At 40.7% G+C, this 24,072-nt stretch overlaps 1 protein-coding gene and 1 long non-coding RNA gene across 4 annotated transcripts in view; one reads left to right on the forward strand and one right to left on the reverse strand.

The window, feature by feature from the left end:
* Positions 1-21,929, forward strand: part of LOC135982651 (uncharacterized) — a 33,925-nt gene extending 11,996 nt beyond the window's left edge. Inside the window, exons 2-3 of the long non-coding RNA XR_010600149.1 lie at positions 10,597-10,735; positions 21,649-21,929. This is a non-coding gene — a long non-coding RNA (uncharacterized LOC135982651). The remainder of the gene's footprint in view (positions 1-10,596; positions 10,736-21,648) is intronic.
* Positions 2,113-24,072, reverse strand: part of RPS6KA2 (ribosomal protein S6 kinase A2) — a 446,243-nt gene continuing 424,283 nt past the window's right edge. For all 3 annotated transcript variants that reach the window (XM_065590436.1, XM_065590438.1, XM_065590437.1), the window contains 7 exons: positions 23,468-23,557; positions 19,521-19,679; positions 18,107-18,268; positions 10,632-10,708; positions 7,884-8,001; positions 5,790-5,927; positions 2,113-5,380 (listed from right to left, as the gene is read on the reverse strand). In XM_065590436.1, coding sequence (XP_065446508.1) covers positions 5,255-5,380; positions 5,790-5,927; positions 7,884-8,001; positions 10,632-10,708; positions 18,107-18,268; positions 19,521-19,679; positions 23,468-23,557 — 870 coding nt within the window. In that variant the 3' untranslated portion in view covers positions 2,113-5,254. The remainder of the gene's footprint in view (positions 5,381-5,789; positions 5,928-7,883; positions 8,002-10,631; positions 10,709-18,106; positions 18,269-19,520; positions 19,680-23,467; positions 23,558-24,072) is intronic.

The raw sequence follows: 24,072 nt of genomic DNA on the forward strand, positions 1-24,072 counted from the left end.
AACCCTGTTACAGTCTGGCCTTCACAACATCCTCTGGCAAGGAGTTTCACAGGTTGACTGTGCACTGTGTGAAAAATATTTTGTTTGTTTTTAAACCTGTTGCCTATTAATTTCATTTGGTGGCTCCTGGTTCTTGTGTTATGAAAAGGAGTAAATAACCCTTGCTTATTTACTTTCTCCACACCAGTCATGATTTTATAGACCTCTGTCATATCCCCCCTTAGTCTCTTTTCCAAGCTGAAAAGTCTTAGTCTTATCATACTCTCCTCATACGGCAGCTGTTCTATACCCCTAATCATTTTTCGAAGTCAATACATCTTTTTTGAGATGGGGTGACCACATCTGCTGCCAGTATTCAAGATGTGGTCGTACCATGGATTTATATAGAGGCAATATGATATTTTCTGTCTTATTATCTATCCCTTTCTTAATGATTCCCAACATTCTGTTCACTTTTTTGACTGCTGCTCTACATGGAGTGGATGTCTTCAGAAAACTATCCACAATGATTCTAAGATCTCTTTCTTGAGTGGTAACAGCTAATTTAGACCATTTTATATGTATAGTTGGAATTATGTTTTCCAATGTGCATTTATGAATATTGAATTTCATCTGCCATTTTGTTGCCCAGTCACCCAATTTTGAGAGATCCTTTTGTAGCTCTTTGCAGTCTGCCTGGGTCTTCACTATCTTGAGTAGTTTTGTATCATCTGCAAGTTTTGCCACCTCACTGTTTACACCCTGTTCCAGATCATTTATGAATATGTTAAATAGGACTGGGCCCAGTACAGACCCCTGGGGGACACCACTATTTACCTCTCTCCATTTCTGAAAAGTCTATTCTTAAATATGCAAAGGCATTAGGTCACCATGCAGACTAACAGCCTGGAGCACGGTATAGATTCCCAGGCCAGAAGGGACCATTGTGATCAAGTATTTTGTAAATCAGAGTAACTTTAGATTTATAGGAGTGAAAAAACATCTAAACCCACTAAAATAATAGGTTTTTACCTGCCTATTAATAAATCTCCATTAGGGTTAAAAAAAAATTAAGCTAAGCCTTTGTATGCTAAATTTGCTCATAGAAAGAGCAAGTGCTTACACCCAAGCTATACCGCTCTGTAGTTAGGAGTCTGTAAAGGAAAAGCAGCTCTATTAGTGATAGTGGGAACTGCCACTTTACCTGAGACTACTTTAAAGACTTATAATATTGATGAGAAAGCTCCTCTATACTATCACTTCAAACACTGACTGTATTAGTCTGGATAAAATGGGATTTGTGTATTTTTCGATGCACTGACAGCAAAACCCTAATAGGCAAACACCGTTAAACATGATTTCTAAGCTTATAAAGCAAAATAATTAGTGCAAGCTAATATTTATTCTTTCATACTTGGCACATTCTGTGCACATGCAGTCTGGGGATAATTTGTGAGTTAGAGAATTGTCTTCATATATTTGAGATCAGAATCATATCCCTAAGCAGTACCCAAGTTAGGGCTCATATAAAGCAGTAGAGTGGGCCCACTGCAGTGTTAAGATTGAAAAAAAGGTACAGAAAGAATAAAAAACCAAATGTCAAAAGGGATGGGATTTTAATAGCTTTGCTGTTTCAATTTAGTCTGAATAGAGAGGACAGTTCCAGCACTGCAAGATCAACAGGAAGTCTTAGAGGAGACAAACTGTACACAATATGTACTAGGTCTCTTCATACACAGTACATTTACATGCAGGTGGCCCCCTTCTTGAGTCTGCTCAAGCAGGTCGATACCCAGTAGATCAGTCCCCTCATATTTCCCATCTGTACACAGAATCCCTGGTTGGCGTACAGCTGCTGTAGTGACTCTGTGCCCCCCCCATATGCCTATTCTAGGAGGCATTCCCAGTGATCCCCAACTGATGGTCTAGCCCCTTGAGGCTGTTAAGAGCTGGGTGTTTGGGGCTGCTCTGACTTCTAATAAGGGGACCATAAAGGTGACATAAAACCTATATGCCCAGTCCTGTCCCAAGCAGAGCTTGGCCAGACCAGAGCATCAGGGCCATGTGTGTGTTATTATATAAACATACACATGAAGAAGGACACAAATTTGAGCCAATTCATTCACAGCATTGTTTTGTGATGATTCACAGCATTGTTTTATTCTAAAAAAAAAAAAATACAGTTTAAAGGAGAGCTGCTTTGATGCAGCCCCGTGTGCACAGCACATAAAACAGAACATTAAATATTGGTTTAAATTATTAATTATAAATTTTAAAATAGACTAATACAAACAAAATTCAGAGCAACACTGGAAAATGTAATCCTAGAAAGCACATTGCTGTAGTTAATGCAACTCCTTGTTCCCCTGGACATACTGCTGCAAAGAGTCTGAATCTGCTGATTCCAGTTGACTATCAAGATGCACAGCAAAATAAACACCACTTCTAGGATACAAAGCTCCATGTTCACATTTTTTTCTTTTTACCTTTTGCAACAGAAAACAAAAGCCAACATAATATATTGTTTGCTTCCGCAAAGCATGGGAGGTGATGAAATTCACTTGAAAAACAAATTAACAAAAGCACTATAAACAACAACCCTGGCCAACTTGTGACCATCAAAAGCCAACATGGATAAGAAAGGGAATAAAAAAAAAGTCTTAAGTCCAGTATTACAAATCTTGCCTATTTTTTTAAATCAGGAAATGCAAAAGATTTGTTTTACTAAGACTTTTCTGGTGAAGTTTTCTTTCTCCACACCTGGTGTGACGTTATTGACATAATCTGGGACCATATAGAACATGGTTGCAACCAAAGTCCTGTAGTGGCACCAAATTTTATATAAAGGGGGTCAAATGAGGTGTCTAAGACAAGGTTATGGATTGCTGGTTATAATTATGCTGTCTATATGTGTGTATCAATTTTGTAGTTGAAGTTATGAATATTGGCTCTATACTGTCTGTATTTCAAACTTATGCTATACTTCAGGGAAACATCCCAGACAAGTTGGTGTTAGCTTTGCCTAGCCTGCTTGATGGCCCATTAAAGACCATCAGCTATACAATTGATCCATTGAGAGAAGGCAAACACGCCTTGCAACTCAGCAAAGTATGCAGGGAGTGGCCCATGTGACTCCAGACTCCATTTTGCTGTAATTTTCCACAGTAAGAACAAAGAGGTGTTCTTACACCTGGAAAAGACTATAAAAGGCTGATGCCTGATCTCCATCTGGTCTTCAATCCTGCTTCTTACCTCTGGAGGGACTTTGCTACAAATGGAAGCTCTACACAAAGGACTGAATGACCCATCCCAGCTGGGGATGTATTCCAGAGACATGATTTTGAACCTGCAGTTTATGCTATCACTGCTACAAGCCTGAACCAAGAACTTTGCCATTACTGCATGTAATTGATTCCATTTAACCAATTCTAGCTCTCATCTATATCTTTTTCCTTTTATGAATAAACCTTTAGATTTTAGATTCTAAAGGATTGGCAACAGCGTGATTTGTGGGTAAGATCTGATTTGTATATTGACCTGGGTCTGGGGCTTGGTCCTTTGGGATCGAGAGAACTTTTCTTTTATTGGGGTATTGGTTTTCATAACCATTTGTCTCCATAATGAGTGGCACTAGTGGTGATACTGGGAAACTGGAGTGTCTAAGGGAATTGCTTGTGTGACTTGTGGTTAGCCAGTGGGGTGAGACCAAAGTCCTCTTAGTCTGGCTGGTTGGGTTTGCCTTAGAGGTGGAAAAACCCCAGCCTAGGGCTGTAACTGCCCTGTTTTAAGCAATTTGTCCTGAATCGGCACTCTCAGTTGGGTCCCGCCAGAACCGCATCATTACACCTGGAAAACCCAGATAGCAGAGTATGATTGATTTTGTCTCAATAGCACAGTATTCTTTATTATTATTTAAATACCTTGTAAGACTCAGGTGGCTCCTTTATGGGAGAGTGCTGTGAGCCCAGGCATAATAGAAGGTTTGACCCTTTAAAAGCAGGAAACCTGGAGAGTACATTTCCCAGGGAGGAACTGTTGAGTGTCACATGTCTATGGGAGTGTGTGTCAGGTGACAAGCCAAGACTATATAAGGAGGGCAGTGGATGGAGATATGCTTTAGGGTTGATCTCTCCAGAGTAGCAGGCCTGTGCAAACAAACTGAGGAAGTCTGGTGGAATAGACCCAGGAAAAGGCCTGCGGGAACAAGAATGATAGTCCATTTAGCCTCTCCTGGGCTCAATAATCCACTAGTCTGGTTGGCACAGTTATAAAAAGGGTGACATCCTGCCACCCTAACTGTGAGTTTCAACTGACTTTATCACCCCCCCCCCCCTCCACTATCTTGTCCAAGCGACTTCCTTCTGGCAATAACCCTGCTGGGGGTCTTTCTGTGTGCTGTCTGTAGGTCTGTCCCAGGTCTTTTCCTGGCTCTATTCCACCAGCCATCTTCAGCTTGTTTGCTCAAGCCTGCTACTATGGAGAGGCCAAACATAGGGCTTACCTCCTCTCTCAGCCACAGGCTCCTACTCGTATAGTCTTGGCCAGACATCTGACTTCATTCACATGAGACCTAACAATCCCTTTTGGAGACTGCAGTTCCCAGAGTTCTCTACCAAACCTCAATATATTAAGGCTCGTGACATCTGCTCTTAGAGGGGCTGTCACTGTTCCATACCTTATTCAACATCAGATGAGAGTGGGAGAGTTCACAAGATTTCTCAGAATCAGGAGATGTGTTCATCAGTGACAGCTCTTTCTCCTTCACTTAGTACAGATTTTTTTCTAAATCTGGTATTTGGCACCATGTCTCCCCAACCTTCAAGTCCTTTGAGATGGGCTTCAGTGCAGCTGATGATCAGTAGATGTATACTGCTGACTGGTTGAGCCAATTCACCGTGATGCAGATGCTGGCACAGTTGAAAACTTTTAAACCAAACTGCTTGCTTTCACTGTGAAAAGTGCTTTTAAAAAAGTGATCTCAGAACATCTTAAGGATTCAAGAATAGTACTTGGGGTTGGGAGGGAATCTTATTTTATTTGGCTTTAAGTCAATAAGGAACTAGGGCAATTGGCACGTCTTGGAGAAGTTTCTGATTCAGGATCCTGGCCCAAATGTAAAAAATAAAACAGCAAAGGGTAACTTTGCCTTATGCTGGACTTCTGCTGATTCTGGTGACTTCATGTGCATGTTGTCCAAAGTTCTGTTATCTGAGTAATAAAGATGAACCTCTTGAATAATAAACTGTGGGTTTCAGTGAGGCATTTTTGGGGTCTGCTATAACCTTGTTGAGGTAAGTCTTTTCATGCCCCTCCTCTGAGCCAGATTGGAGGATAATACAGGCTCCAGCCTTGGTGCCTGAGGTGTTCTGTTTAAAGCAAAGTATGTGGCTGCCATTGCACCCTGCAAAATGAAAGAGAAAATACTTGGCTTAAAATAAGTTCTTTCATTACTACCCTCCCTTTCCTAGTTCCTCCCACCAAGAGAAAGGAGAATCTCCAGTAGCTGTTAGTAGTATAGGCCCTGGCACACAGCTGAGTGGTTCCAATTCCACCCCACAAGGGGTACTGGTATGTGTATATACACACACACACACTTACTTACGCTAGTTCATTACAACACAGAAGAAAGTTCTAATAACTAGGAGATGATGTGTGTAAAATAGTATTACATTTAATGTAATACCGTATTTATCTTGGGCTCCTTTGAAAATAACCCCCTTATTTCCTGTATCTCCAAGTTGTTAATGCAAATCCTATCTTTTCACTGTTACTCAGGAAGTTACATTTCTCAAGAAAAAGATGCTGTGTACCTTCACCAGGTGAACATCCTGTCTGCTGAGTTGATTTTGAGATAGATATTCCCTGTTCACTATCCATGGGTGTCTTAGCACCTGGACTGCTGTTAGGCGCTGATGAGGATCTACATGAAGCATCTTGGACACAATATCCTGTGGTTGAAGGAGAAAGAAAGGGGGTGGGGGAGAAAAGTAAAAACCATCAATTGAGGTTTTCAGCGTCTGGCTGGAAATATTTTTACTTAGATTTTCCCCTTACTCATGGTAGTTTCATCAGCAGTATTTAAATGGACAGTGCAATGCATCCAAGCCTTTATAATCCCTTGTAAATTATAAGTAAAACCAAATTTCATACGGACATTTAAGCACCTAAGAGACCATCTGAACATATTAATATGAAACTGGACACCCTATTAAAACATCATTATTTGACAATTGGCCTGCGCAGGTGAGATGAACTAGTTACTTCTCTAACAATGAGAAAACAAAACTAACGAAAACCAACACACAAATGAGGTGAAAAAATAGTTTCCTACAGGAATATTGAAGTATCAGGGGGTCGCCGTGTTAGTCTGTATCCACAAAACCAACAAGGAGTCTGGTGGTACCTTAAAGACTAACAGATTTATTTGAAGAAGTGAGGTTTTTTTTATCTTATGCCCAAATAAATCTGTTTTACCTCTGTTCATGGCATTGGTAAGACATATCCTGGAATACTGTGCACAGTGCTGGGTCCATGTTTTAAAAAGGGTTCTTGAAAAACTGAAGAGGGTGCAGAAAGAAGAGCCACAAAAATGATTTGAGGGCTCGAGAAAATTTCTTACAGTGAGACTTAGAGTGCAATTTGTCCAGTTTATCAAGAGAAGATTGAAAGGTCACTTGATTGATTACAATATTTAAGTACCTCCATGGCGAGAAAAGACCAGGTACTAAAGGGCTCTTTACTTTAGTGGAGAGAGATATAAGGACCACCAATGATTAGAAGCATAAACCGGAAAAATTCAAATTGGAAATAAGGCACAAATTTTTAACAATTGGAACAAACTACCAAAGGAAGTGGTGGATTCTCCATCTCTTAACATTTTCAAATCAAGGCTAGAAGATAAGGTTTAGTCAAGCACAAGTTATTCGGCTCAATACAGAGGTAACTGGGTGAAATTCTATGGTCACTAATATGCAGGAGGCCAGATTAGATGATCTAATGTATTCTTTAGAGTTTAAGGCCAGAAGAGACCAAGAGAAATGAAGATAGTCTTGTGGTTAGAACTTAGGAGATATTTGTTCTAATTCCAGCTCTTCCACAGACTTCTTTTGTGACTTTGGGCAAGTCACTTTGGCTAAAATGTATAGAAGTGACCAATACTTGGAGGTACAGGTGTCCATTTGAGATACACCTTGGGCCTGGCTGAGTGCCCACTACTTCAGATGAAGTCAAGAGGAGCTGTGCACCTCTGAAAACCAGGCCCAAGGTATCACAAATTTGGGTACCCAAAATTAGTGGCCATTACTGAAAACTTTGGCCATAATCACTTTGTGCTGCACTTTTCTCATTTGTAAAATCAGGACCAGGATATTTACCTTCCTCACAAGTGACTGTGAGAGAGAAATCAATGTTTGTAAAGTCAACTGAGATACTGGAATGAAAAGTGCTATGCAAAGGCAAAGTATTAGTAACAATACAAAACTATAACAACAAACATACCTAAGTGCATGTTAAAAATACTAATTTATGGGTTGCCTTTTAAAGGGTTTACCTTCAGGGGTCACACAGTGATCCACAATTAAACTGGACATTTGCAGTTTTGGGCTGCCCTATATATTTTGAAGAGTTCAACCAAATTGAAAAGGATTTTTTGTTGGACTTGGATATTAAATTTCATTTATCTATGTTATGATGCTGCATTATGTCTTACATTCCTGAAATAGGTTACAGAAATGCATAATGTAATCAGTCACACAACCATTTTTACATAGTTCTCATTAAAATAGAATTTACGGAACTAATACAGCTGCTGCTTTCACCTCCGCTTGCTTAAAAGAACCTTACATCTTGCAGAAGGACTGACTCCTTTTTAGAAAGCAGAATAAAAACATGAAGAATCTGCTGACCTTGGCAGCATCGGACACTGAATCCCAGTTTCCTCCTGCAAGTGCATATTTTCCGCTGCCAATCCTGGCCAGTATCTCTTCTGGGGTGTCATCTGGTCCATTTGCAAAAGGGGTGAATCTGTGAAACAAACATGTTTACTGTAAAAAGATGTATCTTTATGTACTGCAGATTTTTAGGTGTACAATTATAGGGCCTGATTCTGCTCCCATTGATATCATTAGGCATTTAATCTAAGTAAAGACTGCAGAAACAAGCCCTTAATTTTTATTCAGCAATGGTGAGAGTTTCTCATCGACAAATGCTTTACCATCCCCTTGAAATTGTCCTGTGAAGAAAAAAGAAATGCACTTTTGTTTCCCTCCTGTTTTTCTGATTTTTTTTTTTAATATAAAGTGTATGGGATTTCCCCCCCCCCCTTTTTTTTTTTAAACTTTAAAAATTCAGGTCTAGTCTATCTTAGAGTCAGGGTGATTGGCCAAGTAGTGGAATTATGACATAAAAGGCAGGAGATAAAAGCTCTGATATTTCTGAGATGAAGAAAGCAGGAAAACAAGCACCTTTTAAAAAAAACATTAAAAAGCCCACCTTTCAGGTCTTCTTTAGCCATCATAATAAAGATTGCGGAAACAAATCACCTGTGATAGGGTTATGGAAAAGTCTGTCTCCCCACCCCTGAGCTATCTCCTCTTTGGAGTACAAGAGGTGCCCAGATCTCAACAGGCTTCTCACCTTTTGAACTTTTATATGGCTGACAGCCTTGAGGAATCCTGGACCTCCTTAAAAGATGCCAGGGAAAAGCAGTAGTCATGGTCTCAAACCATGTTACAGAAGGTCCTACAAATGTACGAGCATCTTGAACAGGTGGGACAATTTATGAAGGAGAACCTCCTAGACGCCCATCAGGCTCAGGCTCAAAACTACAACAAAGGCACCTGGAGAGGGTTTTTCAGCTGGGGAGACTGCATGCTATTGCTCCTCCCCAGTTCCGAGGGCAAGCTCCTGGCCCAATGGCAGGGTCCATATGAGGTTGTCTGATGGGTATTCAGATTTTCTTTTAAGGATAACATTTTTAAAAAGCAGTTACGGTAATTAATCTAACGGATAAGATAAACCGATCACAGATAATGTGTAGTCCTTAAAGTCCTTATCTCTTCTTGCCATATATTGCTGTAAATCTGTGGTATTAGCTAAACAGAGACTACCTTTTTCAGAGACCACAGTGAAGTAAAGGATTCTAAGACATTGCTTTAGTTCAGAGTAGAAACGGACTTGATTTGCAGTGCAGGCCAGACAGGCTTTGCACGTTACTCCTGAAGCGTCTAACATATCTAACACAGTTTCTGAACAATTCTAATCACCACTAAATAGGAGGGAGAGAACTTGTTCACCTTAGCCTCTAAGGATAGAACCAGAAACAATGGGTTTAAACTGCAGCAAGGGAGGTCTAGGTTGGACATTAGGAAAAAGTTCCTAACTGTCAGGGTGGTTAAACACTGGAACAAATTGCCTAGGGAGGTTGTGGAATCTCCATCTCTGGAGATATTTAAGAGTAGGTTAGATAAATGTCTATCAGGGATGGTCTAGACAGTATTTGGTCCTGCCATGCGGGCAGGGGACTGGACTCGATGACCTCTCGAGGTCCCTTCCAGTCCTATAATCTATGAATCTATGAAAAATAGCTAGTATTGGAAGAGCTGGCATCTTTTTTTGTAATGGATGAGGCAAAAGATACGAGTGACAGAGAGATGGACTCAGAGTATGTGTTTTTCATACAAATCTGAGGAAGGAATTCAAGTTCTTCTCCACTGCTGAACTAGAAAGTATCTGCTCTATGTGTTTTAAAGGACATAGCAAAAATGCAACCAGTGATTACATATGACAAATGTGCTTGTACTCTACGCTATGGCCAGCCAGCCAGCCAGCCATTCCTCTACTTGAGCGATAAGAAACTTGACATTTTTAGTTTGCAAGGGGTTTGACAATTTTTGTTTCTGGTTTGTGTTCTATGAATTTCACTCCGACTTCCAAATTCAAACCAATTCTTCTTCATTCTCAGCCCTCTCTATCCCTTTCAATTTACCTTCATCCTCTGAACCATCTTATGTCTGTCTTTAACCTTAGCCACCACATCTATACCTACTTTTCCTTTCTAGTTCCCTCCATCCAGCTCCCCCAGCACTCACTCCTTTTGCTAGTTTGTCCCTTTCTACAATCTTACTGCTGGTAGGAGAGCCTTCTCCTTTGTAACTCTTGCCATCAGAAGCAAACTTCCTATTCTGTCTGCATCTTGGAGCCTCCATCTATTTTTCAAATTGCACCTGAAAACACAACTTTTCTCCTTTTCATAGGTGCTCAGATACCACAGTGATGAGCACAGTACAGGAACCTGAATAGAACACACCTTAAAATTGAAATTAATGAAACTCCTCATATGAATAAGGTGAACAGGATCTGGCTCTTTAATAGACTATTCCTACATTATACACTTAAGCACTTTTGGAAATTTTATCCTAAGTGATGTAGGAATTTAGTAGCTTAAGTCTCACTGAGAATCTATGGGACATAGACTAAGTGCCTAAATCCGTTTTGAAAGTGCTAGACTTTTCAGTTCTGAAAGTGCCTTTTTTTTTTTTTTTGGTCTGCTGCAATTGGTTTAATCTCTCAAAATACATTGCATTTGTATTTATCCATGACTTGTTTGTCTTTAATCAGTTTTGAACTACCTGCACCAGAAATCTCGCACTTACCCTGCCAACATGGTGTACAACAGGATCCCTAAGCTCCAGATGTCACAGGCTGCGTCATAACCTTGTCGTTTCAGGACCTACATAAGGAAATCAAGAGAGACAAGGTTAATTCATGCTCCTGAATTCTGAACTTTTGAATGTCAGGAAAATGTGGATGTTATGGCAGTGATGTGTTAATATTTTGCAGAGCTTGCTCTAGTGTACAGGTGGAATAGGGAGTTGCCTAGGGCAGCAAAACAGTCAGTAATTGTTTGCGTGGGAAACTATCGGATGGAAGGGGGGCACATTTACCATTTTGTTGAAGATAATAGAATCTATTTAGCTGGTCCTAGACACACAACTCTAAAGAAGCCAAATAAGACGGAGGGGCTGGGAAGGGGGGGAAAAGGTGGATTTTAAAGTCAATGAATACAAGCAACTATTCTCACACACATAGGAAAATATATAAATACTTTGGATACTGTAATTCAAGTTATAGTTATCCCATGACATGCAAAGTAATCACAGAAGAAAACAATAATAAGAAAACACAGGGACTGACAGACACATTTCTAGATTTACTATTGCAGCAAATGCGAGCTTCTCTACAGAGCTTGGTTAAAATGATTCTGGACATTAGGAAACATTCTCATTTACACTAAAGACCTTATATGCTGCTCCGTCAGATTGAAGGGGGCTTACACCTGGTGTATATTTACGCACACTTAAGGGATCCCTCTAAGCTGCCAGAACAGTGTAAAAATGGCTGTGGTGTGAACTGGGTTCTAAAGGTTTGACTTTTGAAAAGGTCAATGTACCAATTCATATGCAGTTACCAGTCCTGTGTGCACAAATCAGGTATTTGTACATACAAATTGCCAGAATGACACATGACCAATCATTTTCAGATCAATACCCAGTTTGCCCACCCACTCTCACTAGCTGTGTGCAATCATGCATTTGTACACGTGACTTTGCGTCATTGGCATTTGTACATATGAACATTGGAAAATAAGGGCCTGAAAACTTCTGAAGTTACAGTAAAGCTGTTACGGCACGTGGGGAGATAGTAAAGTAACTGAAGAATTTTTGGGGACACGCAGCAATATTCATTTTACATCAATAACCCAGTAACATGTCTACCAGGTGGTGTGTGTAGAAGGAGGAAGGAAATACATGCATCTACCTAGGCTCTCTTGTGGAACGTGATGCATGGGCATTACACTGAATTACATCATGTCATGATACTTATGTGACCTAACACGAAAGTCAGAATCATGTCCTGCTGGAGTTTTGGAGCCTAGGTGCTGGAACTAGAAGTGCGTGTGTGTGTGTGTGTGCTGCACCCCCTGGCTTAAAGTGGTTTCCATGATATACAGGGTTTACAGTCTGGTTCAATGCCTCTCAGCACCCCTGCTATAAAAAAATTGTTCCAGCACCACTGTTTTGGAGAGAGTTGATTTTGTTTGGTTGGTTTGTTCTCATTCTTGTAAAATTCCGGATATACTTGTCTCAGCCTTTGGTATCAGGATTTTCCATAACAAAGGTCTAGAGATCATTAAGGGCCAGATTCTGCCACCTTTACTTACACTCAGTAGTCAATAGGGCTACGCTGGAGGAATGGTGATCTATGTTCATATGTGTAAAACTATGTATGGATCTTCTAGGCTTTGCTTTGTAATAGGGCATTGTTACTGGAGTGGTGGTGATGCGTTTTTTTTTTTTTTGGCTCTGTCTACAATGTTTTTCGTTTTGGCTTTTTAAAAATGTACTATGTAGAATTGTATTGGTTTGGGATTTTTTTTTTTTGGAAACCAATAAGCAAGAAATAGCAGCTATGTGCTAGCTTACAAAGAAAATTGAATACAGTAAGGTTAATTTAAAGTACAGTTATACCTTGAAAAGTGACTAGGCAAAAATGTCACTGTGGGGTTCTAACTTTCAAGGAATATGTATACATTAGAAAGAGGTCAAGATTAGATCAGGGTTAGCTAACTCCAATTTAAATGAGACCTTGTCTTCAGTGCAGACACAGGTTAACAGTTTTTACTTTACGCTCTCTGAGGGTCCATTCTGACCAGCTAATGCATTTTTAAAGGTGTAAAGCCCTTTCTGCTACAGTGTATAACATATTTGTTAAAATGTGTTAGCTAAGGCATTTTTAAACTTTATCTATTTTTCTAGTCTAAGACTCCTGGGTTGGAAGTAACAAAGAATGTTGCAGATTCAGCAAGCTCAGATTTGAGGGGGGAGAGAAAGCACTTTGTCTGGGCTAGGGTAAAGATTGTGTTTAGGTCAGGTTTATTCAAACCCTCTCCCCCCAGTGTAGATAACGAATAACACTCTACCTCCTAAACTAGAGCTAAAGAAGAAACCCTGCATCTACATTAAGAAAAGTGGTCATGTTTAGGTTGGGCTTAAAGAGCATATGGTAATGTAACCCACACACCTCCTGCGTGTGGTGTTCTGTCCCATCTAGTGGCACTGAGACCACTTAGAGAGAGGGATGAATGAGTCCGTTGTACAGTCTTAGCTAACAGCCATAAGGCTTTTGCCTCATGCTGTAGAGGCTCATGCACGAAGCTGCAGAGGTCCCAGGTTTGATCCCGTCCACTGACGACCAGGGTCTGTCGGCGTTACATTAACAAAGCCAAACTTGATCATTTCCCCTCAGGTAGACAAGTCCTAGAGTGCTCTGAAGAGATCTGCCCAGCTGACTTAATACTGGTGCAGAACCAGAGTGGGAGCTATGTTCAGTCCTTTTGGCCGCATGGACACCTAGCACAACACAAGGGGCCTGATTCAGATGTCATCTGCAGTGGTGTAAACCAGGGGTAACGCCATTCAAGTCAGTGGAGTTACAATGGTGTAAATCTCTCAGGGTGGGGGAAGAATAGGGGATTCCTGATGTTCTGAGAAGGGCCTTAGAGCATTCTTACCCTCAGAAGGAAAGAATAATTAACTTTTGTATTTGCTTCCCTACTGCTTTAAAAGTGAGCCAGTATTCTGCATACATTTTGAGATTGCAGTTGTTAGAGAAGATCAGTTTTTCCCATGTGATGGGATCACTAGATACAGTGACCTCCCTGCAAAACACTATGAAAGGAAGGAACATTCTGCAACATTTGTTCCCCCCTGTCCTGGAGCCCTAGCACTGATTAGTGATCTCACTTCATTGAAGGGTTGTGGTGGATTCTCCAACACTGATAATTTTAAAATCAAGATTGAATGTTTTTCTAAAAGTTCTGCTCTAGGAATTTTTGTTGTTGTTGGAGGGGGGTGGAATTCTATGGTCTGTGTTCGACAAGAAGTAAGTTTGGATGATCATAATAGTCCCTTCTGTCCTTGGAATCTATGAAAAAAGTGACTTCAGAAAATCCTGCCTAGGTAAACTTTAGCAAATATAAATGACGAGGCAAAACTATCTCTCCATCTGACAGATGTGATGAGTGTGCATCTGCTACCTTGGAAAAAGCTACCTTACACAAGACAATCATGCCTTGGGGGCAAATAGAGTAGACAAAAAATTCTAAAGCGCTTAAAAGTACAGTATATCTGTGTTAAATATTGACTGTGCTGGCTGGCTACTTCATCATGACAATTTTAACATCTAGTAAAATAAGAACAGGTATTGGGGTGTGCTTTAGCTTCCAAAATAACTTTAATAGTCCGTGTCACTGATTTTTACAGCTGCGTGAGATAAAATGGAGAGGTTCCAAAGTACCTCAAATAATGTATCCACTTTGGAGGCCAAATACCTGGTATTTAGGCAGAAAATCTGCACACTTTTTGGTGCAAAATCTACCCTTGTGCAAGTTTATGCTGTAGGAAATCTGGAAAAAGTAGATGTGCAATTACTCAGAAAAGACGGTTTGCCAAAAATTCCCTATTGTTGCTGCCACTGGTGGTAACAATGGTGGTGGTGGTGGTGCGGGGGCTAGTCAGAGCTACTAGTCACCACTGACGTTTTAAGCATCATGTCCAGCTCTACAATAACACAGTGATTTAAGTGCCAGCAGCCACCAGCACCTTATCTATGCTTCAGCTCCCACTGGTGAAACTCAACAGATGGTAGCAGTGTGGGACATTTTTGGCAAAAAAGCCTAGCACAGACCATGCCTGTGTTTGTACAGTGACTAGCACAATGGGGTTCTGGGCACAACTATAATAAATAACAATAAACGTCTTCACTAAAATCAGATACCAGTTCTTTTCCACAACTTCCATAAAAGTATTTTTGTTCAAAGGGCTTTACAAGAGAAGGTGTGTTATCCTGGCCTCATGGAAGTCAGAGAACCTGTCATGTATGTAAGAGCTGAGATCTCCTAAGGGACAGAATGTGGTTTCCAATGTACATATATATGGTTCTTAGGCCAACATACGGTAGGTCATTTGTAGTAATGGGCAAACTTCAGATGGCTCCACTGATTCTAACAATCACCCAGATGTATATCCAAAATCATCTAACTTTTAGATTTTGCATTACTGGGCTGAAATATTGTGAAAATAGGCTCTCTGGTACTTTAGAATTTCTGCTTCTGGTTATAGTGGGGACTAGGAAGCATACAAGAATGGAAAAATAAGAAAAAAAAATCTTATGTTTTTGCATGCTAAAAAAGATTCTGTCCAGAGTTTGGTTGAATTTTGAAGAATGAAGGCTCCTTATTTTACTCAAAATGATCCTCTTGTACTCAGTCATGTAATGCACGGTGCTTGTGGTTTGTTTATTCCTGACTGAACCATGCTATTTATTCTTTACGGAGAGCACTGCTCCCACTAGGTGGCATGCTGGTTCTTCCTCTTAGGCATCTTCTACCATCTATGATATTTTACCCTGCAATAGCCCCATTAGCATCCAATACCAAAAATTAAATGCTTTCCAAAATAAAGATTTATATATGCAAACCTGCCATTACACCTCTGCTATCCTTCTGTTGTATCATATGCTCAATCTCCTTCCTAACTTCCTATTTAATTTCACATGCTTATGGGAGGAAGTGGTTGCAGTGGGTGTTGAACTGAGCTCGTAAAAGACAAATCGGAGCTGACGAGCAGCATTATGTCACAGGAGCAGCACTTAAGGCTTTCACGCGAACTGTCAGTTATGGCAGTGTTTCAATTGATTGCTAATGTTTCCTGCATTAGTAGGACTTGCCTGGCTCATTGAGAATGGTTAGGAGTATGATTTCTGATCTGAATTCAGCTCACTAAAGTCTAATCTGTCGAGGTGTTGATCTGGCAGCGTTTCCGATTATGGACAGCGTACAAAAGATATTCCGTAATGAAAAGGGAAATCAGATACTGTAGGCATGTTAATCTTTCAGAAAATGACAATATTTAGTCTCTCATATGTGGTCAATTTTCATCTTAAACATTAAACTGTCATGGTACCACAGTACATTTTTCATTTATTCTGATATATTTTAAAGAGCTATTTCCACGATGGATAACCAGACCAACAGCAACAAAATAATGGACCAAAAATGTAACTTGACAACGGAAGAGTTAATAACATATCTGCATTTTTATATATTAATCATGGCTGTGGCATGTGTATCATGGAACATGACTTTGTGTCTAACACAATGAGCCACATCATCTGATGATGAGATGGCATCAATTAAACAAAAGTCATTTTTTGAGAATTCGGGGTATATGATCGAAATTTTAAAAAACTTCCCAAAAGTATTGTCTGTAGGAAGATAAGCCAGTTACTTACTTCATCGTTACAGGCAGATACCGAGTTGCTACTTTTTTGGGCAGGAGGGTAAGGAAATTAGGAGGTAAAGGAGGTTGAGCATTGCATACTGTCCGAGGGAAAAATGGTATTTGATATTGGAATGATACATAATTTTGTGATATGTAATAATTGTGTATTCTGTTATTGGGTAGTAACCAGCAGAGGTAGATAAACAATTAGAGTTGTATATTTAGGGACTTGATTAAGCTAGTAAAACCTGACTGGAACAAATAACTAACAATCATCCAGGAGATAAACTTGTTGATACTTCATAGAAGGACAGATATGAGTTTCAAGCGCTGAACCATAGTAGGCAGCCTAAATAGTCCAAACAGGTAAGGAACCAAAGCCATGGGCACGGTTACCACAAGATTTGGGGCAATAAAGAGGAAGAGCACTAGCTTTCATTCGTGCTAACCTGGATCCAGCTTCTGTTACTTTGTTCAAGTCACTTGGCCTCTCTCTGCCTCAGTTCCCCATCTGTAAGTGCTGAGGATAATAGCACTTCTCACCCTCACAGGGGTGTTGTAAGGACACTAGACATTAAAAACTGGGAGGTGCTCAGATACTACAGTGACGGGGGCATATAAGTATCACAGGTAGAAAGAAGAGAAAACACAGTGGGCCAGATTCTGATACCCTTCCTCACACTAAACAGCATGTTACTCTAGGAGTAATCCCATTGACTTCAGTGGGACTGCTCATGGGGTGAGATACTATCCATCATGAATAATGGTATCAGAAACTGTCCCAGATGGGAAATGAATCCAGAGATGTGATGCCAAGAAGGAATTCAGACATGCTGCCACACCAAGAGCAAGAGGAGGATGGGCTAAGCTTAGGTGAGGAGAGTTCACTAAACCTGTAACGCCTTTTTCATCTTCACTATAACCACACAGATTCTATCTGGCTGGATTACTATTTGAGGAGTTCCAGGTCAGAGATGCTTTGCAGGCTGTTTCTTTTGTTTTAAGTTCCTGAAATTGTAGAACCAATGAAGCCATTAGCAAAACTCCCATTGAGTTCAGTGGGGCCAGGATTTCATTCCAAGAATTTCTCTCTCTTGATTCTTAATTAATCTTGGCTTCAATATAATCATTTTGAGACTAACTTTGTTTGGATGAGGTACATTGAAGGGGAAACAACTGGGGAAAAAGAGATACCCAGCCTGAAGTAATCAGCCAAAGTGACACTTAAGTAACAGTTGCCAACTTTCACGCGGTAAATAAGCACCCTGACTTTCACAATAAGCCAAAAATCAAGCTAATCCCATTTCAAAACAAGCCAATCTCTAAGAACCCTAACACACTGTGTGACTAGATCCCCCCCTGGCGTGTAGTCTGGGACTGTGGTGGGCCCACTGTGCACCCCTGACTCTTTTCCACCCCCCCGCCCCTGCTTGCCAAGAGCGGATCAAAAAAACCAAGCTACAAGCCAAAAACTAGCCTACCCAACAAGCAACTCATAAGCCAATTAAGCCAAAAACAAACCCAATTTCTGTTTTTTTCCCCACGGGTTTGGCATGTCTGCTAAGTAAGTCCCAACCAGACATGGCTACAGTTAGTAAGGACATGGGGAAAACTAACCACCCACAAGGAATGAGGACTAGGGACGGCTGGTAACAGGGCACATGAAACTTGTCTCTGTTCCAACTCCTGCTTTGTTCCTTTTTTAAAGGCAGTGAGAGAAAGGAAGGACAGAGACATGCTTTTTGTTATAAAATTCTGTATCCACAGTTTATGAAACACAACCCTACCTCAGGGGCTACGAAGTTGGCTGTGTAGCAAGGTGTCATGAGTAGTCCATTCTCTGCTCTCAGCTGTTTGGCAAATCCGAAGTCACAGATCCTAATGGAATCTGGGTTTCCTGACTCATCCATGTAGAGAATGTTACTGGGCTTCAGATCTCGATGCACAACCTTAATGGGAAACAAATAAAAAATAAATAACATGGGCATGATTACACAGCTTGCAGGCTTGGTTACCATCATTATACATTTTTCCTGATGGTGGGGAGTGTGTATATGGGGGCAAAACTGTTCCTGCCTTGGAAGAGTGGGCCTTTGAAGAATGTCACTTTTTTTTTTTAAATGAGTGAATTGATGGCATGGATACAAAATTGCACTTCTGTTAAAATCAGAAATAATAATACAAATTGCAACCTCTGATGATATACAAGAGGGAGGCAGATGTTCCAGTGGAAAGGCATCTCTTTTGTGGGTTAGCAGAAGGGATTACTATACAAATAAAATACATCCCTCTAAAAGTATAGGAAGCTCTTTGAAGCTGAGTGTTTTAATCCTTCAATTAAAAAAGAGAGAAGACTGCCAAAGGCGGAAAGTGTGGACTCATTTGAGTGTGAGGCTCTTTCTCTGGCTGCTCTTAACATGAGTGGCTCTCAAGTGAAGGGAGACATTTTCCTTTTCCTTCATTTCCCTTCCTAAAAAGCCTTTGTGCAGTGCGTATTTCACTAGAAGTGGCTACATTTCAGTGGTGGGCAAATAAAAGATATAGTTTATATCAGCCATGCAAAACTCATGAAAATGTATCAGCCTTGGTACAAAATGAACTCAAAGGTACTTTACAGGCCCATCCACAATGTTGCATGCCCCAGACAAATGGGAAAGGAGAGTACTTCAAATTGCTATCTGCAGGGGTCTCGAATTTCAAAAGTTGTTCTATTAATAGGTGGTCAAAACCCTGCCCTATCAGACGTTCACATCAGCATATAAGCTTAAAAAAGGGGAATTTGTTTATGCACCTATATGCTGATGTGAATGTCTGAGGGATAGGATTTTGATATTTTATTGAAGAGCTCATATTTGCCCACATGGTGCTTGGATACTACAATAATGATTGTGATATGAATAAATAATGCCCACATAGATTTGAAAATTAGAATCTTTGGCATTGCATAAATATAAGATATTTGGCCTGGAGAATGGCACGAGTGGCTTTAATCCCATTTCACAAACCGGACACTCATTTTTAATTGTAATGCTTAAATATTAAAACAATTAACCCTTTCCAAATTTCTTTGCACCTTTGAATGTTCATTTTGGGCAACCCCCCTATTTAATATTTATTTCCTGAGAAAAGTAGCTTTGATGTTGCTGCTAAGAGTCAGCTTTTACTAAGGTTGACATGGAGAACAGAGGTGATCATACTTACCCCTTGGGAATGCAGATAGTCCACCGTCTTAGTAATGGTGCAAAGGACAGCACTAGCCTCTCGTTCTGAGAAACACTTCTGTCGAAGGATTCGGTCTAAGAGCTCTCCTCCTCGCATTAGCTCCATCACCAGGTACACATACTTCCCATCATCATACACCTAGAAGAGCAGAGGAAGCAATCATACATCTCTGTTCCATTACTCTAGCAAGTAGTGATCACTCTGCAATATCTTGCCATGTTATTGCAAGATGCTGCAAGAAGAAAACAGAGCTAATACAGGAGAAGTGAATTTTATACTCCTTGTATTTAACAACAACATAAAAGTGATCTTTTTACAAAAAGGGTTAATCATTACAGTAACTCCTCACTTAACATCGTCCCGGTTAACATTATTACATCGCTGATCTAGTAGAGAATATACTCATTTAAAGTTGCGCAGTGTTCACTTATAACATTGTTTGGCCTCCGCCTGCTAGTACAGTACTTTGTCCACTACTTGCAGGATTCTCTGGAAGAGCAGTCGGTCAGAGCTAGCAGGTGGGAGCTTGGAACCAGGGTGGGCCAGCAGCCCCGCTAACAGATCCCCTCCACCTGCCCCAGTGCCTCCCCCTGCAGATGAGCACCTCCCCACGCCTCCTGCCTGCAACAATCATCTGTTTTGCGGTGTTCAGGAGGCTCTGGTGGGGAGGGGGAGATGGGAGGAGCGAGGACATGGCATGCAGCCTTCCCAATCGTTCCCCCAGTGCCTCCTCCTCCCTCTCCGGGCCTCCCACCCGCCATGATCAGCTGTTTTGCAGTGCGCAGGAGGTTCTAGGGGGGAGGAGCGAGGATGCGGCATGCTTGGGGTGAGGGGGTAGAGCAGGGTGGGAAGAGGCGGGGCGGGGGTGAAGCAGAGACGGGCCTTGGGGGAAAGGGTGGAGTGGGGACAGGCCTGTGGCAGAGCTGAGGGTTGAGCACCCTCTGGCACATTGTAAAGAACAGCAAGAGGAACAGCTGGACGATCCATTCTCTTTCACCCTCTGACTCCAGCACCTCAACCAAGCTTCATATTCATCATTGCAGAGTACAGTATTACATTGTTTAAATTGTTTAAAACTTATACTGTACATGTATATAATGTCTTCTGTCTGGGAAAAAAAATTCCCTGGAACCTAAGGGCGTCCCCCCTCCCTATTTACATTAATTCTTATGGGGAAATTGGATTCGCTTAACATCATTTTGTTTAAAGTCACATTTTTCAAGAACATAACTACAACGTTAAGCGAGGAGTTACTGTACTTCTCATCTCTGAAGCAACTATTCATCGAACCTTGAGCTGCACAGAAACCCAGTTTTCATAATTTGCTATCAAGTCTGCAAAATATTAACAAACCAAGCTGCAGAAGCAGCACCTCCAACTGCAGCCTGAAATCTTTTCTGGCATTAGCCCAAACTTCCTCACAATTATTTGCTCTCTTCCACTTCTACAGGGTACCACTTGCCATTTTAAATATCAATATTTCCCTTTGTCTCATAAGCAGCCAAACAAACTGCATTATGATTAGTCAGTACTTGCTTTCCGTGATAGCATATAGCATGTGCATTCTGGTGAATAAGTTGTTTGCATCAGCTTTTTGTCCAAACTGGAATATAGTGATTTTAATTTCATACCCCTTTGCTACACTGGACATTTATATGGACAACGAGAATATCCAGTGTTATAATAATCAATGCTAAACCTTTTTGGAGGCCATACAAAGCTTCATGCTGCCAGTTTTAAGGCAATCTCTAACTATTAGGGATTAGGATGAGACCTTAATGGGGACCACATATGCCGAGGGATTTCTTGAACTTTCCTCTAAAACATCTGGTGCTGGCCACTGTTGGAGACAGGATACTGGACCAGATGAAGATAAATCTGATCCAGTATGGCAATTCCTATGTTCCTGTGTGTACAGACTATGGATAAGGTCTCTGTGTTTCTGTCTATTGAAACAAACACATACACACCACACACCACTACACTCTAAGTGCTGGCCATGGTAAATTATTGTCCAAATGAATTGACTAGGAATTATAATGTGAGTATTAAATACAGATATGTCTGTAAGCCTGACTTGATATATGTAACTTGCCTCATTTTTTAGTGGACATCATTGGGAAGGCGAATGGAAGGTTAAATTGTACGTAGGGGCTTAACAAGCAGTATGCTGGAGTCAGAATGTCTGTGCTGGCAAAGATAAGCAGGAGCACCTGGATGCTAGGGACAATGGGCAAGATAAACCTGAAATGTAAAGATCAGTTTCTACATGGACAGAGCATACTGTACAGGAATTGGTTCCTGAAAACTAACCAAGCCTACCATGAAGCATATGATGCAATGTATAGTTAAGAATGCATGTGTTATTAAAAATGTATACAAGGTAAACTTTTGTTGTGTAACTTTGGATGTGTGGTACACCCTACATGCACACCCCTACGCTTGAGTCTGATCAACTCAGCATAGCTTTGATGTATGCCAAATAAAGGAACCTGAATGATGAGACTGGAGTCAAACTGAGTTCTTGGGGAACGAGTGGAAGAGGTATCAGGAAAACCCCAACAACATCTACACACATTCTCCTAACATTCAGTTGGATACCCATCTACAAAGTGCCAGCATTCTAGAAGCATTAACATTCTGTGCTTGGATAGAATTCTACTGTATCTATTTAGGTTCTTATACCTTGCTCATCACTGTAATCTCTGAGTGCCTAGAATCTCACGCTAGATCATTCCCAATTCCTGTAACTCTTGGATAGATATGCACTAGGTTGTGTCTGTGTCCCTTAACATTCCCCAATTCTTGTTATGGGGGAAGAAATGGGGAGCCAGAAAATGTCATATTTGATTTTTTTAAATTTTGGAAGTCCACATGATGACTTTTCCACAGCTGTCCATCTTCCACTGGAATCAAGGGCTCTGAGCTTTATAAATACAATACCTCAGGAGCTCCAACGCAAATGAGCTCACAGAGGTGTGTTTTCTTTAAGGGAGTGAACAAATCAGTAGTCTCCCACCCAAGAGCACACTACAACCCAGAAGCAGGCTTCCTCTTTTTCCTTTACTGTCATTTATGAGACAGCTAGCACTGTTAGGCCTCATCTATACTAGGGGATTTTAGCAAGAACATTTTCCAATAGGGCTGCCAGCAGGTGGATTCCTAGTGTTGACAAGACTCCGGCAGCTTACAACATTTCTACACCATGTTGACTAAAGCTGCTAGAGAAAGGGGATAAAAACACCAGAAGTCATTCTGGCTCTAGGGCTTTGGCGGGTGCTCCCTTTGGTGTAGCTGAGCTGGGGCGTTAGCACTGGTGAGAAGTCTCTGCTAAAGTTCTGTAGCATGGACAAGGCCTTAGAGATGTTGTCTTTCTATTAAATGTTAAAATAAGGTCTCTTCTTGTCTTTTCTGGTTGCTCATATGTAAGTTAAAGGCTTCTTGGCACTCAATAAAAAACAGGGGAAGCCCTACTGGCCTAGTTAACAACCCTCCTCTTAATAAAACAAGTACCTGAGGCTGTATGTCAACAGTTACTGACAAGGAAATAGCCATTCCAGTTATCTACAGAACCCTCATTATTAGTGTTCGACAATCTACTTCAAAAAGAAGATTGAAAGATTTTGGTTATGGAAAGTCTTTTAAAATCAAATTAATTTCTATTCTATCCAGCCTTACGGGTCATTTCAAATATGCTTTTCACTAGAGTTGACCAAATAGTATTTGTTGAATGCATGGTCTGATAATCTTGCCATTTGTGTGTCCAATAATTTTTCAATGAACATTTTTTCTGGGATTCAGATGGCTCTCATTTGAAAATTAAAATGACTGAACATTAAAACAGGAGAATTTCTCAGTTGCAGAGCAGGTAAGCTTGATATTAAAAGGAGAATTGTTTAAAGCTGAAGTCCTCATAGACTACTCACATCTTTCAGAGTAATGATGTTTGGATGCTGCCCATATCTCAAGAGAATCTCAATTTCTTCAGAGGGGTCTCGTTTGCTCTTATCAATTATCTGGAATAAAGGAAGCACAGACCAGTAAGATACAGGCTGACAGCACCCATCACCAAGCACAACAATGTCTAATTTAAATGTATTAACATTTAATATTCTTCTGGTCATCGTTGTTCTAGGACAGGACAGCCAAAGTGCTGTGATACCAAGGACCACAATGGCAATCTGCCAGAAAACAGACGGCACAACACCCAGCCTCCCTTTTTATGCCTGTAACGTTGTGACCACAATTGTGAGTACAAGGGGTGTAATTTGAACATTAGCTACTTTAATAGTGTCATAAAAAAAATAAATGCAGGCAGCCATAACACTGGCTTATATTTGCATCCTCCTCGGTAGATAAATAGGAATTGTTTGTCAGATATATTTTTTCACTGCTGATTAACCTATGAAAGACATTCACAGGCATAAAGGAGGTATAGCAGACTTGAGCTGCAGCCAGTTGTATTCATTATTCTCTGTGGGCCACACTAGGCCAAACTGTGGTCACCTCCATTCTAGGAAGAAAACATCAA

Source organism: Chrysemys picta, chromosome 3 (assembly GCF_011386835.1).
Source record: "Chrysemys picta bellii isolate R12L10 chromosome 3, ASM1138683v2, whole genome shotgun sequence".
Lineage (NCBI taxonomy): Eukaryota > Metazoa > Chordata > Testudines > Emydidae > Chrysemys > Chrysemys picta.